This window comes from Passer domesticus, chromosome Z (genome assembly GCF_036417665.1).
Source record: "Passer domesticus isolate bPasDom1 chromosome Z, bPasDom1.hap1, whole genome shotgun sequence".
Taxonomy (NCBI): Eukaryota; Metazoa; Chordata; class Aves; order Passeriformes; family Passeridae; genus Passer; species Passer domesticus.
The window spans coordinates 10,600,505-10,613,115 of NC_087512.1; the positions used below are offsets into that span (position 1 = coordinate 10,600,505).

The 12,611-nt window shown below is 42.3% G+C and overlaps 1 protein-coding gene across 3 annotated transcripts in view; it reads right to left on the reverse strand.

The window, feature by feature from the left end:
• Positions 1-2,106, reverse strand: part of MTMR12 (myotubularin related protein 12) — a 33,270-nt gene extending 31,164 nt beyond the window's left edge. The window contains exon 1 of one of the 3 annotated variants that reach the window (XM_064403042.1): positions 2,033-2,106. In XM_064403042.1, the coding sequence (XP_064259112.1) occupies positions 2,033-2,044 (12 nt within the window). In that variant the 5' untranslated portion in view covers positions 2,045-2,106. Of the gene's footprint in view, positions 1-342; positions 398-1,636; positions 1,815-2,032 lie in introns of those variants that run through there. The other 2 variants (XM_064403040.1, XM_064403041.1) reach the window with 2 other exon arrangements.
• Positions 2,107-12,611: the final 10,505 nt, after the last annotated feature.

A 12,611-nucleotide genomic window follows, 5' to 3' on the forward strand; every position in this document is an offset into this window, starting at 1 on the left:
AGCTGTCAACAGCAAAGCCAGATTTGCTTTACTTGCTAATCACACCAGACCTCAGTTTCACTCTGTCTTTGAAGGTGCAAAAGTGACATCCATTCTATGGCAGAAGTCATGTTTATAACACAAAGTTCTTGCTGCAAGAGTGCACTAAATTCTTAAATATAAGTGAAATATGGAGAGGCTTAAAAGCAGCAAGAACATGAAAAGAGTTAATGACAGTAATGTCTACTGAATCAGGATATTTCATAAAGAAAATAATATTTCAATAACAAAATAATATTATATCATAAAGAAAATAATATATTAATTTCTTCAAAAAGAAACTCATCTTGCAGTGTTACATACCTTAGTTACTCTTCCTGCAGCCATCAGGATCATATTTGAAGCACTACATCACTGCACTTAAAATCAAATTAAAGTACTCTATTACTTGGTATCTTGCTGCACTATGTATATATTTACTTGCGCTCTTTTCAACCAGCCATTTTTTCTAGCAAGCTTTAATCCTACACCACATTCATTTAAATGGTGAAATGTCTTCCAGTAAGTCCAACAAGTGAAGTTGTTTCTTTCACAAAGTCAAGTTCCTTGTATATTTGTATGAGGTACTTTCCAAAGGTGAAAAAGTGACCTCAGAAAGGGGTATATTTGCTGACTCCAGAAATACTTCTACCTATCATTTCCATCTGTTTTCACTTGGAAATACAAGAGATAACACTTTCAAAGTCAGCTGATTAAACTACAAGCTACCAGGACTGAAAAACATATAAAAACCGGATTCGCTATCACCAACTAAGGACAGAAGTTTTAAATACCACAGCTGATTTTGGCTATAATAACTCTGACTGTTCTTTCAGATCTAGTGTAAAATAAAACCAGCAGATTCACCAAGGTCCGATCAGTGACAAACTCTGCACTAATTAACAAGATCGACAAAAATCTCTTCCTTAAGAAGCTCTCAAGAGAACTAACAATTAAGAAGAATCAGTTTGACACATATTACAAAGAACTAGGAGGGGGGAAATCCAACACTTACGGCTCATAGTCATCAAATGTTTTTTCCTAGAAAACAGCTGTTTACCAGGAATAAGAATGATGGAATACAGAAAAACAATACTGACCTAATACCATGCACTAAAAAAATTACCTCAGTAAAGTGAGCCTAAGGTCACTTTGATCAAACTGTCAACATAAGTTTCGACAAATAAGCGAAAGGACAACAGGCAGAACAATACCACAGATACACACACAGAAATACACACACTGCCAAGGACTCAACACCGAGCTGTTAAGGAAGGATACCCAGGGCTTTCCATTGGCGGAACTGCGAGCAAGGAGCTCACCGAGCAGGACGTGAAGTGATGCTGCTCAGGGACAATAAGAACAACAGGTTCGGAAAGTCCCACCTTACGGGCCGAACAGCCGCAGCCCGACACCTGGCCAGGGTTTTCAGAAACAACTCCGCTGACCAGCCAGCCCTACTTCCCCAGCTCTGCTCCACGCCGCTCACCCTGGGGCAGCCCGGGCAGGCTGAGCCCCGCAGCGCCCGGCGGAGCCCTGGCCCCGGCCCCGCTCCCCCGCCCCGCGCTCCCGGCCGAGCTGCCCGAGGCTGCCCGGCCCTGCCCTCCCGGCCCCGCACCTCCGGGCTGATGTAGGACACGAAGGACGGCTTGGCCGCCCTGGCCCCGCCGCCCAACATGGCCCCGGCCCGCGGCGGCGGCGCTGCCCAGCGCTCGTCCCGAGCGGGGAGGCAGCGGAAGGAGCGATCCCGCGGCAGCGCGGCGACGCCGAGCCGCATCACGGAGCCGGCGCCGCCCATGCCCGCCCCCAGCCACGGCCCCGGCCGCGGCCCCGCTCGGCGCCGGCCATTCCTGCGGCACCGCCTCCCGCCCTCACGGGGCGGGCCCGCGCCCCTCAGCGCTGCGCTGCCCTCGGCCTGCCCCCCGCAGGGAGCCCCTGCTCCAGGCCTGTGCCTTGATGCAGCCTCACTTCCGTAGCGTCAAAAAACCGCAGGATGGTTTGGGCTGTGAAGGACCTTAAAGCTCATCTGGATCCCCGTCCCTGCCGTAGAAAGGGACTCCTTCCAGCAGGTTGCTCCAAGCCCCGTCCAGCCTGGCCTTGGGCGCTGCCGGCATCCGCAGGTGCTCTGGGCAACCTGTGCCACTGCATCACCCCCCTCACAGCAAAGATTTTATTCCTAATATCTCATCTAAACTTCATTCAACTCATCTATTGCACTGTTTCTCACTCAGCTGCCAAATTGTATTGTATCTGTGCACATTCGGCGACTCAGCATTAGGAAAAATCCAAACAAGGCATCGAGATGCAGAGTTACTTATGGCAGGGGAATTGCAAGAAAAATGACGTAAACCACACTTTCCATTAAATAATCCTCAAAACCCTCTAAAATGTGGCTGCTGATACACCTCAAGAAGTCCTCTGCACTATGCCTATTGAATATGTTACAGCCACAGCCTCCCTGGAATGTCGTCTTTGAACACTGTATAATCAGAGCTGTAAATATACACCAGGTTTAACTGGTATGTAGGTTACTTTTAAAAGCCTCGTTTTTATATGGATACAGAACAATGCAAATATTGTAAGTGGCCTGTGGCAATGCAGCAAGACTACCCAGCAATTCAAATGGCAAATGGTAACCCTGGTGACAATTCGTGCAGAGTAGACTGTGGAAATATTTTTACAAAAACATACTTTACAAACTTCAGTAGACCATAGGACGTGAATATCAACAGCTCCTTCAAATATTAGTGATAAGCACTTTTCACATAATTTCCCCCTCTTTTTGCTTTAATACTTCACTTTATTTACCTTGCTCCAAACCTAGACCTAGGAAAACTACAGGAGGAAGAAAAAAGATTACATGCAGTTGTAAGACAGCAGTTATAAAAGTTAAATGGAGTGACTGTTTCAATTCAGAAATAAAGCAATTTCCCTGTTTTCAGAGTCAAGGAATGAGAGGTCTTTTGGATTTAATCACCTTCTCTCTGGAAAAAAAAAAATAACTTGAAACAACTCAGAGATTAGCTTTCATTAGTAGTTTTACAGCAAAGGCTATCCTGGTACAGGATCCCACGCTGAAGAGCTCTCATGTTTCGCTCCACAGCTGCTTCCACATCATTCCATGTGTCACATCTGACCTCAGCTGCATAGGTCAAAAGTACACCCCATGGGATTAAGCTGGTGCAAATCCAGGGTGAGGGGAAATGTGGGACACCACCTCTGTGCTCTCCAGTGTATTAAGTACTTAAAGAGAATGGCATTAAAAATATTTTAAAATACCTGAATTTATAGTGGGAATAACGTGAATTCCTCAGCATGCCTTGAGGTTTACAGCACACTGGGGCAAAAATCAGCTACTTACTGACATAGCATTTTTCAAAGAGGAATGGATGTTTTGACACCAGGCCAGAGTCTTCACTCTGATCGGAAGTGCAAAAGGAGCCTTAATTCCCACACAGCACATGGGAATTCAATCTTCATGATGTCATCAAAAAAAGCTATGCATGAAAAAAAATCTGAGTGTAACTGCTGTTCTTCATCAGCAAAATACCCACATGGTGAGCATGGGATGAACAGGGAGTGCTTCGTCCTGGGGTTTGCTCTCCAGGATGCAAAGGGTGTGGGACTGAACCCATTGGAGAAGGGATTTGAAGACTCTTTGCTAGAATTTGGGGGCCGGATTTGGATCCCCCCTTAGTTCATCTTTTCGGAATGGAAGAAAGAAAGCTATCACAACTTAATTCAGGGAAGAACATAAACATCTGAAAGGGCCAACTGCAACCCTGACTCTGTGCCCAGCAGATTAGCAAGCACCAAGGGCTTCCACGTTCTTCCCTTTCCCCAGGAAGAACAATGTGTTCTCACTTTCTCTTCTAAAATCTGGAGTGTCTGTGGGGAGTACTCACAAAAGTCAACTTCAGGCCAGCCATCTCATCTCTGTAGATTCCTCCTGCAGACACTGGAGGGAAATAGGCTCCTTCTCAGGGCAATGGGGGCAGCAAATAAACTCCTTGTTAAGAAACAGCCTCACAAGACTGTCCAGTGCTCAGAGCACCTCAGGAATTCAGCTTGGCCAGGATGAAGTTGGCCTTTCAGAGTGCCCTCCTTCCCCCCCTTGTCTTTACACTCCCCCCATAGTCATCTACTGCCTCTCACTTACGTATTTACATACTTACTTTTTTGGCATTTTAATGTGGTCCCTCTCTTCAGCATTGTCACTCTGTGTTGTTCCAAATTGCTCCATACCAACGAGGAAATAAGACAGTTCAGTGATGTTCAATCATTTGGGATTGTTCTCTTCACTAATAAAGACTTTTAAAATAAAATTTCTACAACAAACTGAAGTTCCTGGAATGATGTATTAATAGGATAGGTCTTCCCATGTTTCTTCTAAATGGGAAGTGTTGTTCCATGCTGCCAATTACTTTCAATCCATTAAAAAGAAAAAGAGCATATCAAATAATGTTATTTACTTTTGCTCAATTTTAAAAGTAAATCAATGACAATCATGCAAATGTAGAACAGTAAAACTTTTTAAAAGCCAAGCTCTAGATTGTCTGTAGTGGTGAAGAATATATGGCATTTAACTGTTGCCATTTCATCCTGATACTTTTCTCTTTCTAGAAGTATAATCACAGAATTTAATGCTGCCTGCAGAAGGGAAACTCACAGACCAGCTCTGCTCTTTCTATAGAGAGAGATTGCTTTGTTTAAAAAAATTCACATGCTATTAGTTTGAATAATTCTTTGGGCTGAATTCTCAGCTGTGCCCAGGCTCAGTGGCACAACAGCTGATGGAAAGGAGACACAAGGAGCTGTTTGCAGCTTCTCTAGCAGTTTTCTTTCAGTTATCCTCTTAACTGCAAGTGGTATCTCATAGTTTCCTTTATGGCAGTCCTCCTTGTCAGCATTTCTTTGGTTATGGGAAGTAAGTATCCTGGACAAGGCATTATCCTAGGCGGTATCTGGAGCACATGGAACGCAGCTCTTTGTATCACATTTCAGCTTTTCTGAGCCTGGCCCTTTGCAAATCTCAGTGCCTTGGAGAGTGCAAAGGGTGATTGGATACCCTGGAGGTGCAGGCCACTGTGTGTTGTGGGTGCTTTGGTAAAGGCTGGACTGATGTAATGAATTTTTAAAGCCATTCATGAGTGTTGAGCAAACTTGCATGACTATGTCTAATTTCTACTCCCCATTTCCTCTTTTTGAAGAAAATAGAGGGAGTCTGCAGTGCTGCAGACCTGCAAAGTCACAGGTGTGCATAACTCCCATTCCAGAGCAGCAAATCAGAGGCAGGAATCTGCAGCTGTGCTCCAATTTGAACTCTCATCATGACTGGATCCAGATCTGGACACTACTTTTAGTACATGCAACTCCAGTGGTGACAGAGATAAAGCATTTGAAGTTGCTTCTCAAAAGAGAATCTCAAACAATTACCAGTTGTCAAGGTTTCATGATCTTCCTACTCAGAAAATCTGCCTGTGTGTACAATTTGATTTTTCTTATTTTCACATTTGTCTGGGCCTTACCAGAAGAACTGCACTTAGGTGTGCCAATCTGGGTATTCTGGTGTACCTGTGCAGTTACTCTGGCATTTCACAGAGCATTGCAGATGCTTGTGTGCAGCTCAGAAGAGAGGAGCTGTCCCAAAAGTGTTGGATTTACCCTGAGTATACAGAGATCTGCCACGCATGCTGGGTCTGATACTCCCTATTTATACTGTTCAATTAAGTAACTCGGTTTAGGACTTTAGTGTTTTAAGACAACACACTAAAGTGGCTGAAATCAGTATCTAAGAAATAAAGAAGACTTAAGATGAAGCTGGAAGTCAGATTACTGGGAGCTGTCAGGGAAAAATTCAGAAATGAGGAATGTACTGAGATGTCCTCTGGGAGAAGGTCACCGAATCAGTCTGTAGACAGCCAGCAGCTGCCTCTGCTTTATACAGGCTAAGAGAATTTTCTGTGAAAAGTCATGAATGTTAGCTTTCTTCAAATTAACACAATTCTAGAAAAAGAAAACAACAACAAAAACCATAAAAGGGCTCTGCGCTAAGATACTACTTCTAATACTGTATTTACAGTGACATTTTCATTTTCCAGTACTTTCAGTGTCCTTCAGGAATTAGTTTCCAAACTTGGTTCAGATTGCTGTCACCTTTGAGATGAGCCTATTTTTGAAGTATATGGTCAGAGATTGTGTAATGCTATCCTATATAAACCTTTTATGTTTTATCTTTGTTGCAGTGGCCTTTCTCTACTGATTGTGTTGTGCGATTCAATTTCTTAAGCAGTTTTCTACTCCCATTGTGAGAACCTAATCTCTCTGGGTAAAGGGAGAGCAGATCTACTCTTGCTTTCCTCAGATGAAATATCTGGCTCTGATTCCTCTTCCATCCCACGTCTCAGTCCTGAGACACTATGTGCCCAGTTCCTCCCTGAAGGTGGTTGAAGAGATGCAATTTTTTTCTTAAGTAAAGCCATCTGGGTTGCCCCACATGGCCACACATCATGACTCAGATGGCAAACAGCACTTCCTTCAGGGGTAGCAATACAGATCAGTGCCATTTTTTGTCCATCCCTTAATTACTGCATGTTTTTGTTCTACCAGGGCCTTCCAGAGCTAACCTTCCTAACCATTCTAGGCAGGAAGGTTCATCTGCCATTTGGAACATACAGTTCCAAAATATCCACACAGAAGAGTGCAAGACCAAATTAACAACTACACCATGGAGAGTGGGACAGAGGCATTAACTGCTGAGAACACACCCTGGACCAGAGTGTTTACTTTAGCCATAGAGATGCAGCTGGGAATTACATGTCTTAAACTTGAGGATGGAAAACAAAATATTGTTGTGCAAGTTGTGAAAACTCAGGGAACAAAGCACCTCACATCAAATGGCAAAATCACCTTCTCCTAATAGCTACAAGTGGGAGAGGAGGAAGTGAGTAACTTTTTAATAACACTACTCACCCAGGAAACCATGGGTGTCACAAACATGAATACAAGGGCTAGGGAAGTTCCTCACCTTTTTTTAGCTATTTTGAAGCAAACACAATTACTTGTTTGTGGGCACACACAGACTTCTTTGTCATGTGGTGAACTTCTTTATTTTATTCTCCAAAATGCTGTGAACAGAAATTACTTCTGACTGGGTATTTCTTATCCTTAACAGTACACAGAGGGTGAGTCAAACCCCATCTGCGTCAGGAAAAGGCCTACTCCATGGCCAGATGTGAGGCAAAGTTACATCAGGATTCTCCTCTTACCCTTGTTTCTTCTAACCCTGCAGTCCAAAGGGAGGTCCTAAGGATCATGTGCTCGTAAATAACAAGACTGATAAATTTAAGTGCAGCCCTCCTGATATCAAAGCATATGAACTGACCCTTCTGTCTTGGAATGAATGCCACAAAAGAAAAAACCAACATTCAGCTCCCAATTTGGTGGCACTCCCTAAGCTGGCTGGTGAAAAAAATCTGCCAAGGTGTCCTTGGGGTGTCCTGATTCTTTCTTCCCAAGTCACTTCTCCAAATGCAATGCGGAGGAAAAGTCCTTGGGAGAGATGTCCAGCTGTCTGTCACTAGCTAGGAATCTGGTCCATCTAGTTAAATAGTTGCTCTTGTGCAGGACTCTTCCTGCTGGGCATGAGGAGAAGCAAAGAAAAGCTAGTGAGAACCATCCAGTGTCTGAATTACAGGGTACAGGATGGATCAGTTCCAGCATATCCATGGGGAGGAATACTCATTATGAAGCCTACAGAGTTACCGCTTTTCTTTGGGAAGGACACATACAGACTTGAAAGTTTTTACTGGCTGTGTCCTGGCTCTCCTGTTCTTTCCCTTATCAGTGAAAATTGTATCTAGTGCATGACTGCAGTGAAAAAATGTGCTGGATTTACTTTGCCCACCAGGCCCTCGACTTACTCTTGGCTTTGATTTCCTCATGCAAAATGCATGTGTGTGTCAGTAATCATGGATGTCAGGTAATGAAAGAAGCCATCCAGCTTATGCTGTCATCCCCACCTCCCATACAACTGCTGCAACTAAAAAATCCAGCCCAGATTATCTGAGAAACAGGCACAAACCTACTCCTTCAGGAAGGCTACATGCTCTTTAGCAGAAACTAATGGCAAAAGACAAACATGAGTCTAGAGGCCTCCCTTTACTGACCCTGACTTCAAAAAGGGCGTTGTTTAAGCAAGGCACACTTCTATTTGGCTAAGACGAATGAGTCTTTGAAGCAGTAAACTTTACAGAAGCAGCAAATCTTTAAAAGAAATCTCATAAATCCATGTATTCTTCCCTGTTAGCAAATGCTTTTGATTTACTAGAATATTTTCCTTTGCAATTGCTGCAGTTTTTATCTTCAGACTCTTGGAAAGTTTCTTGACCAAACTTTATAGAACTAAAATACATTCATGCTAGAATTAAAATATTCATGCTGATATTCATATGGCAATCTGGCATGTCTGAATGTCAGAGGGGTATTCGGAAACATTTTTTGAGGATTCCAGAAATCACCTGCACTTCCAGAACTCCAGGTTTTTCTACAGAAATAAGTTATTTTAAATCTCTTTTTTTCTGGTATGTGGGTGAAATTTGTAGAGGGACTTTTCCTCAGGGAGAATATATAAACCAGCATAGGACTGGTGGAATTTTATTGCGTGGACTTTGTCCTAAACCGTTGGGTTTAAGATCTGTGTTCTCTGAATGCATCACTGCTTCTTGGAAACACTCCAGCCCTGGCTACTCCTGTAACAGGAGCTCTGATCTGGTCCCATAGCTTGTAAATTTATGGCTCATCTTATGCCTTTGGATACGCTGGAGAACTTGCTGGGGACATTAGTTAAAGCATCCAGAATCCTGATTTATGATTTACCACTGTCATGTAAGGAATGCTTATCCTGAATATATTGCCCTGGAATCACCCCTGACAGCAGCTGCAAGAAATTTCTTAAGAAATAGATACAAGAAAGAAAAGCCACACCCTGCCCCCTCACTCAAGATTTTTATCTGAGGTGCCCCTGTCCTCCTGTCTCAATTATTTGCCAGATAGAGTCTTTTGACATATATTTAATCAACTTTCCCTTTATAACCCCTCAGATTGCCTTCCTCAGTGGGAGTCCTTACTTTGCAGAATTTCTTCTTTACAGCCCTCAGTGACTCAAAATCGAATCTCTCTTCTTCCTTCTGCTATGCCTACTCTGACTTGTGTAATTTCTTTACACCCCTAAAGTATTTACTTCTAATTTATTCAGGATATAGTCCTGGCTGTGTTTCTAACCACTGCTGTCTTCTAAATCAGTAGCAGATTTTATTTGGCGTTTTGCTGCCGTGATGACTTTGGTGTATCATTAAAGAATTATTTTTAAATTATTTTAAAATGCATACTTTAGCAATAGAGAGGAACGCTGTAATGGCTAAAACATCAGTTTTCCCTTCGTGCTTGCCACAGCAAGATGAAAACGAGCTCTGGCTTTCCAGTGGGAGCTGCTGGTGAGGACACAGCGCTCTCTGGTGCTGGGAGCACACAGGGACACTTCAAACACAGCCCTGAGGATCTGGCGCATAAAACTGCACTTTTCCTTTTGGCTGTGGAGCATTCACTTAGGTTTCCAATTGTGTGGGAAAGTGTCCTCACACACTCTTTAACACTCTCCATTCACATGCAAGGCATGGAGTCCAGATGTAGTTGTCTGTGAAGCAGGAGAGATGCATAAAAAGTCAGTAAAAATTCTTCAGCTTTTCCTTCACCTTTTCCCACAGCTCACTTGCCATACATGTAATGTAACATATTTAACACCTCAGTTCCACTGGCCTAAACCATTTCAGTAGTAAACTCCTTAATCACCTGGAGCTTCTTTTTTCTTTTATGGTTTTGTGGAGTTGCTGAATAAGTGGCCAGTAATGATCTCTGCTGCTTTCTCTTTGATTTCCTACACTATTTTTGGAACTGATTATTGCTGAGTATTGATATAATTTTTTTCCTTTTTATTTTACTTTTGATTTGTAGATGGGCTCTCTAATGGCCTTCTCCATTTTATTTCTTAAGTTGGACCCATTTAATTAATTCTGTTCTTTCTTTTCCCATTTTTCTTGTTTGGTTTTTTGGTTTTGGTTTTTTTCCTCCCACCCCCACTTTTCTAATGGAATGAAATTTACCAAGTTCAAACGCTGAATTTGGAATTTGGGCTTGTCCAGTTTGGGGAAAGGGAGGCTGAAGGGTGACCCCACTGCTCTCTGCAGCTTCCTGAAGAAGGGAAGGGCACGGGGAGGTGCTGAGCTCTCCTCCCTGTAATCCAGGGACAGCCATGAGGGAGCAGCTCACAGCTGCACCAGGAGAGCTTTCCTGCCCATTAGGAGGCATTTCTGTAAAGAGGGGGTGGTCAAGCACTGGAGCAGCTTCCTAGAGAAGTGGTGGATGCCCCAGTCTGTCAGTGCTCAACAGCATCTGGACAGTGCCCTCAACAGCTTGGCCAGCCCTTGGGCAGGCAAGTGACTGACAATGACTGTAGGTCCCTTCCTGTCAATACAGAAAAAGTCTGTTCTATTGTATTTTATTCCCTTTCCACTTACAAATAAAATATTGGAGTTATTGGTAGAAAGTGGGATGGCATTTCATTATCACTGACACTTTTCTGGTGACAAACACCCTCTGCTGCTGATACCACCATGATTATCCCACTTTCCTGAAGCTGCAATTTCACATGATTATACTGGCAACATCCTAGCTCCAGTTCTTAAATGTACCATGCTTTTCTCTCACGTGTGAAAATATGATGTAGTTACCTAAGCAGTGGTATTCTCAACATCCTAAGCCATGCTGAGGTATCCATGTAGGACTGGCAGCTGAGGGCCAGCACCTCTGATGAAACCCATCCCCTTTTGGAGCAGCACATAGCCCAGGAGTGTGTAAAACATGACAGTAAACTCCTGTATTTAGGCACCTTCATCTCTCCCAGTGTTCATTAACCTGTATAAGCAGAAAATTACTGTCAAACTTAAATGTGTGCCAGAAGTCTGTGATAAGGCTGTCTTAATAGTCTGATTATATGTGCATACTATTGATACAAACACAATACTGCATGCAGAAAAGGAAACAAAAGAGGTTATTAAGGAGCAAGGTTTGTGATTCTTTTGAAGAAACAAGAGGCTGTTTGTCTCACTTTTAATGTTAAAGTAACCTCTTTACTGTAGAAAAAAAACATTTATTTTGTCTTGGTTAGTTACTCTGTTCTGCAGGAGTAACTGACCAAGACTCTCTGGTCTTAGATTTTTAATGACAGAAAACTTATAAAATCCACAAAGGTTTCTTGATGCCATCCTATGTTTATTGTGATTCAAGGTATCAGCTCAAACAGGACTAATGCAGAATATATATTAAGTATTTAAGCTAGTGGCTGAGCCTCTGCAAGCTGGTATGCTTTAAACTACCCTGCAATAAATACTGGTGGCCATGGTTTTGCAAAAGTCTAAGAAAACAGAAGTGTTAAAAGATCTTCCTAAATGATGACCCTTACTAACACAGCTATGTAAGGACCATGACATGTGGGAAGGTGTGCACTGTGCAGGGTCAACATCTCCAGCAAGAGCTGTCAGTCCTTGACAAACAGTGACTTTTGCCCTTGGTAGCAACTGGACACTTGTTGAGTATTATTAGGACGGTGTTTCCCAAAATGCAAACTGTAAACAATCAGAAAGTTCAATAAAAACCAGCAAGCTTCTCTCAGACTTTCATAATGCAAGCCAAAAAAGTGCAGCAAAATGTAACAATACAGATTAACAGATATTTATAGAATGAAGTCTGATTTTCGTCTGGATATAAATCCAAACTGCTGTAGTAAGTCTATAGAGAACACTCCTTGGATTTTTTTCTTTTCCAAAAATAGCAGCTATCTCTTTCATTTTGAAAGTCTGAGAAATACCATACTGAAGGACAAAAAGATCTTCTGAGATCTATGAAAGAATCTCTCAGGAGAAATTTAATTTGCTAGGCTCTTTGGTTTACAGCTGTCATTAAAAAAAAAAGAAGGAAAACAGATGATTTTGTTGACTCTATCACTCTGCTTTGTAAAACTGAAATATAAATGGAATAAACCATTGCTAACTGTCTATTGTCCACCCTTATTAATGCTATGCTATTCAAATCTGTTTGGTTAGTCCAAATAAGTCTTAACTGCTCAATAAAGAAATTAATTTGGCATTGTGTGACTATTTAACTGACTAATGATCAGCAGGTATTCAACCAGCAGTAAGAATGTTAAATATTCATGCACATTTTTGCAGGAATATTTAAAGCTGACTCCAACTGTTGGAAGTTTTCTAGGCAGAAAAATTTTAAGTACTAAAAAGTCTAAACATAGAAGCTCCAAATGAACCCATCATATTCAATAGTTCTGCAGGTTTAACTGTTCATCAGTTTCATAAAAGGGCAAGAAGTCAATGGACCATGTCTAATAGACTTTATCTTCTAACAGTGCCTTTATGCACAGATCCATGTGAAACCACTCTGCCCACAGACAGGACACACTTATGAACTAGTAAGACAAGTCAAAATTCAAAAAAGCTTTGAAACATACTGTTCACATGTTCACA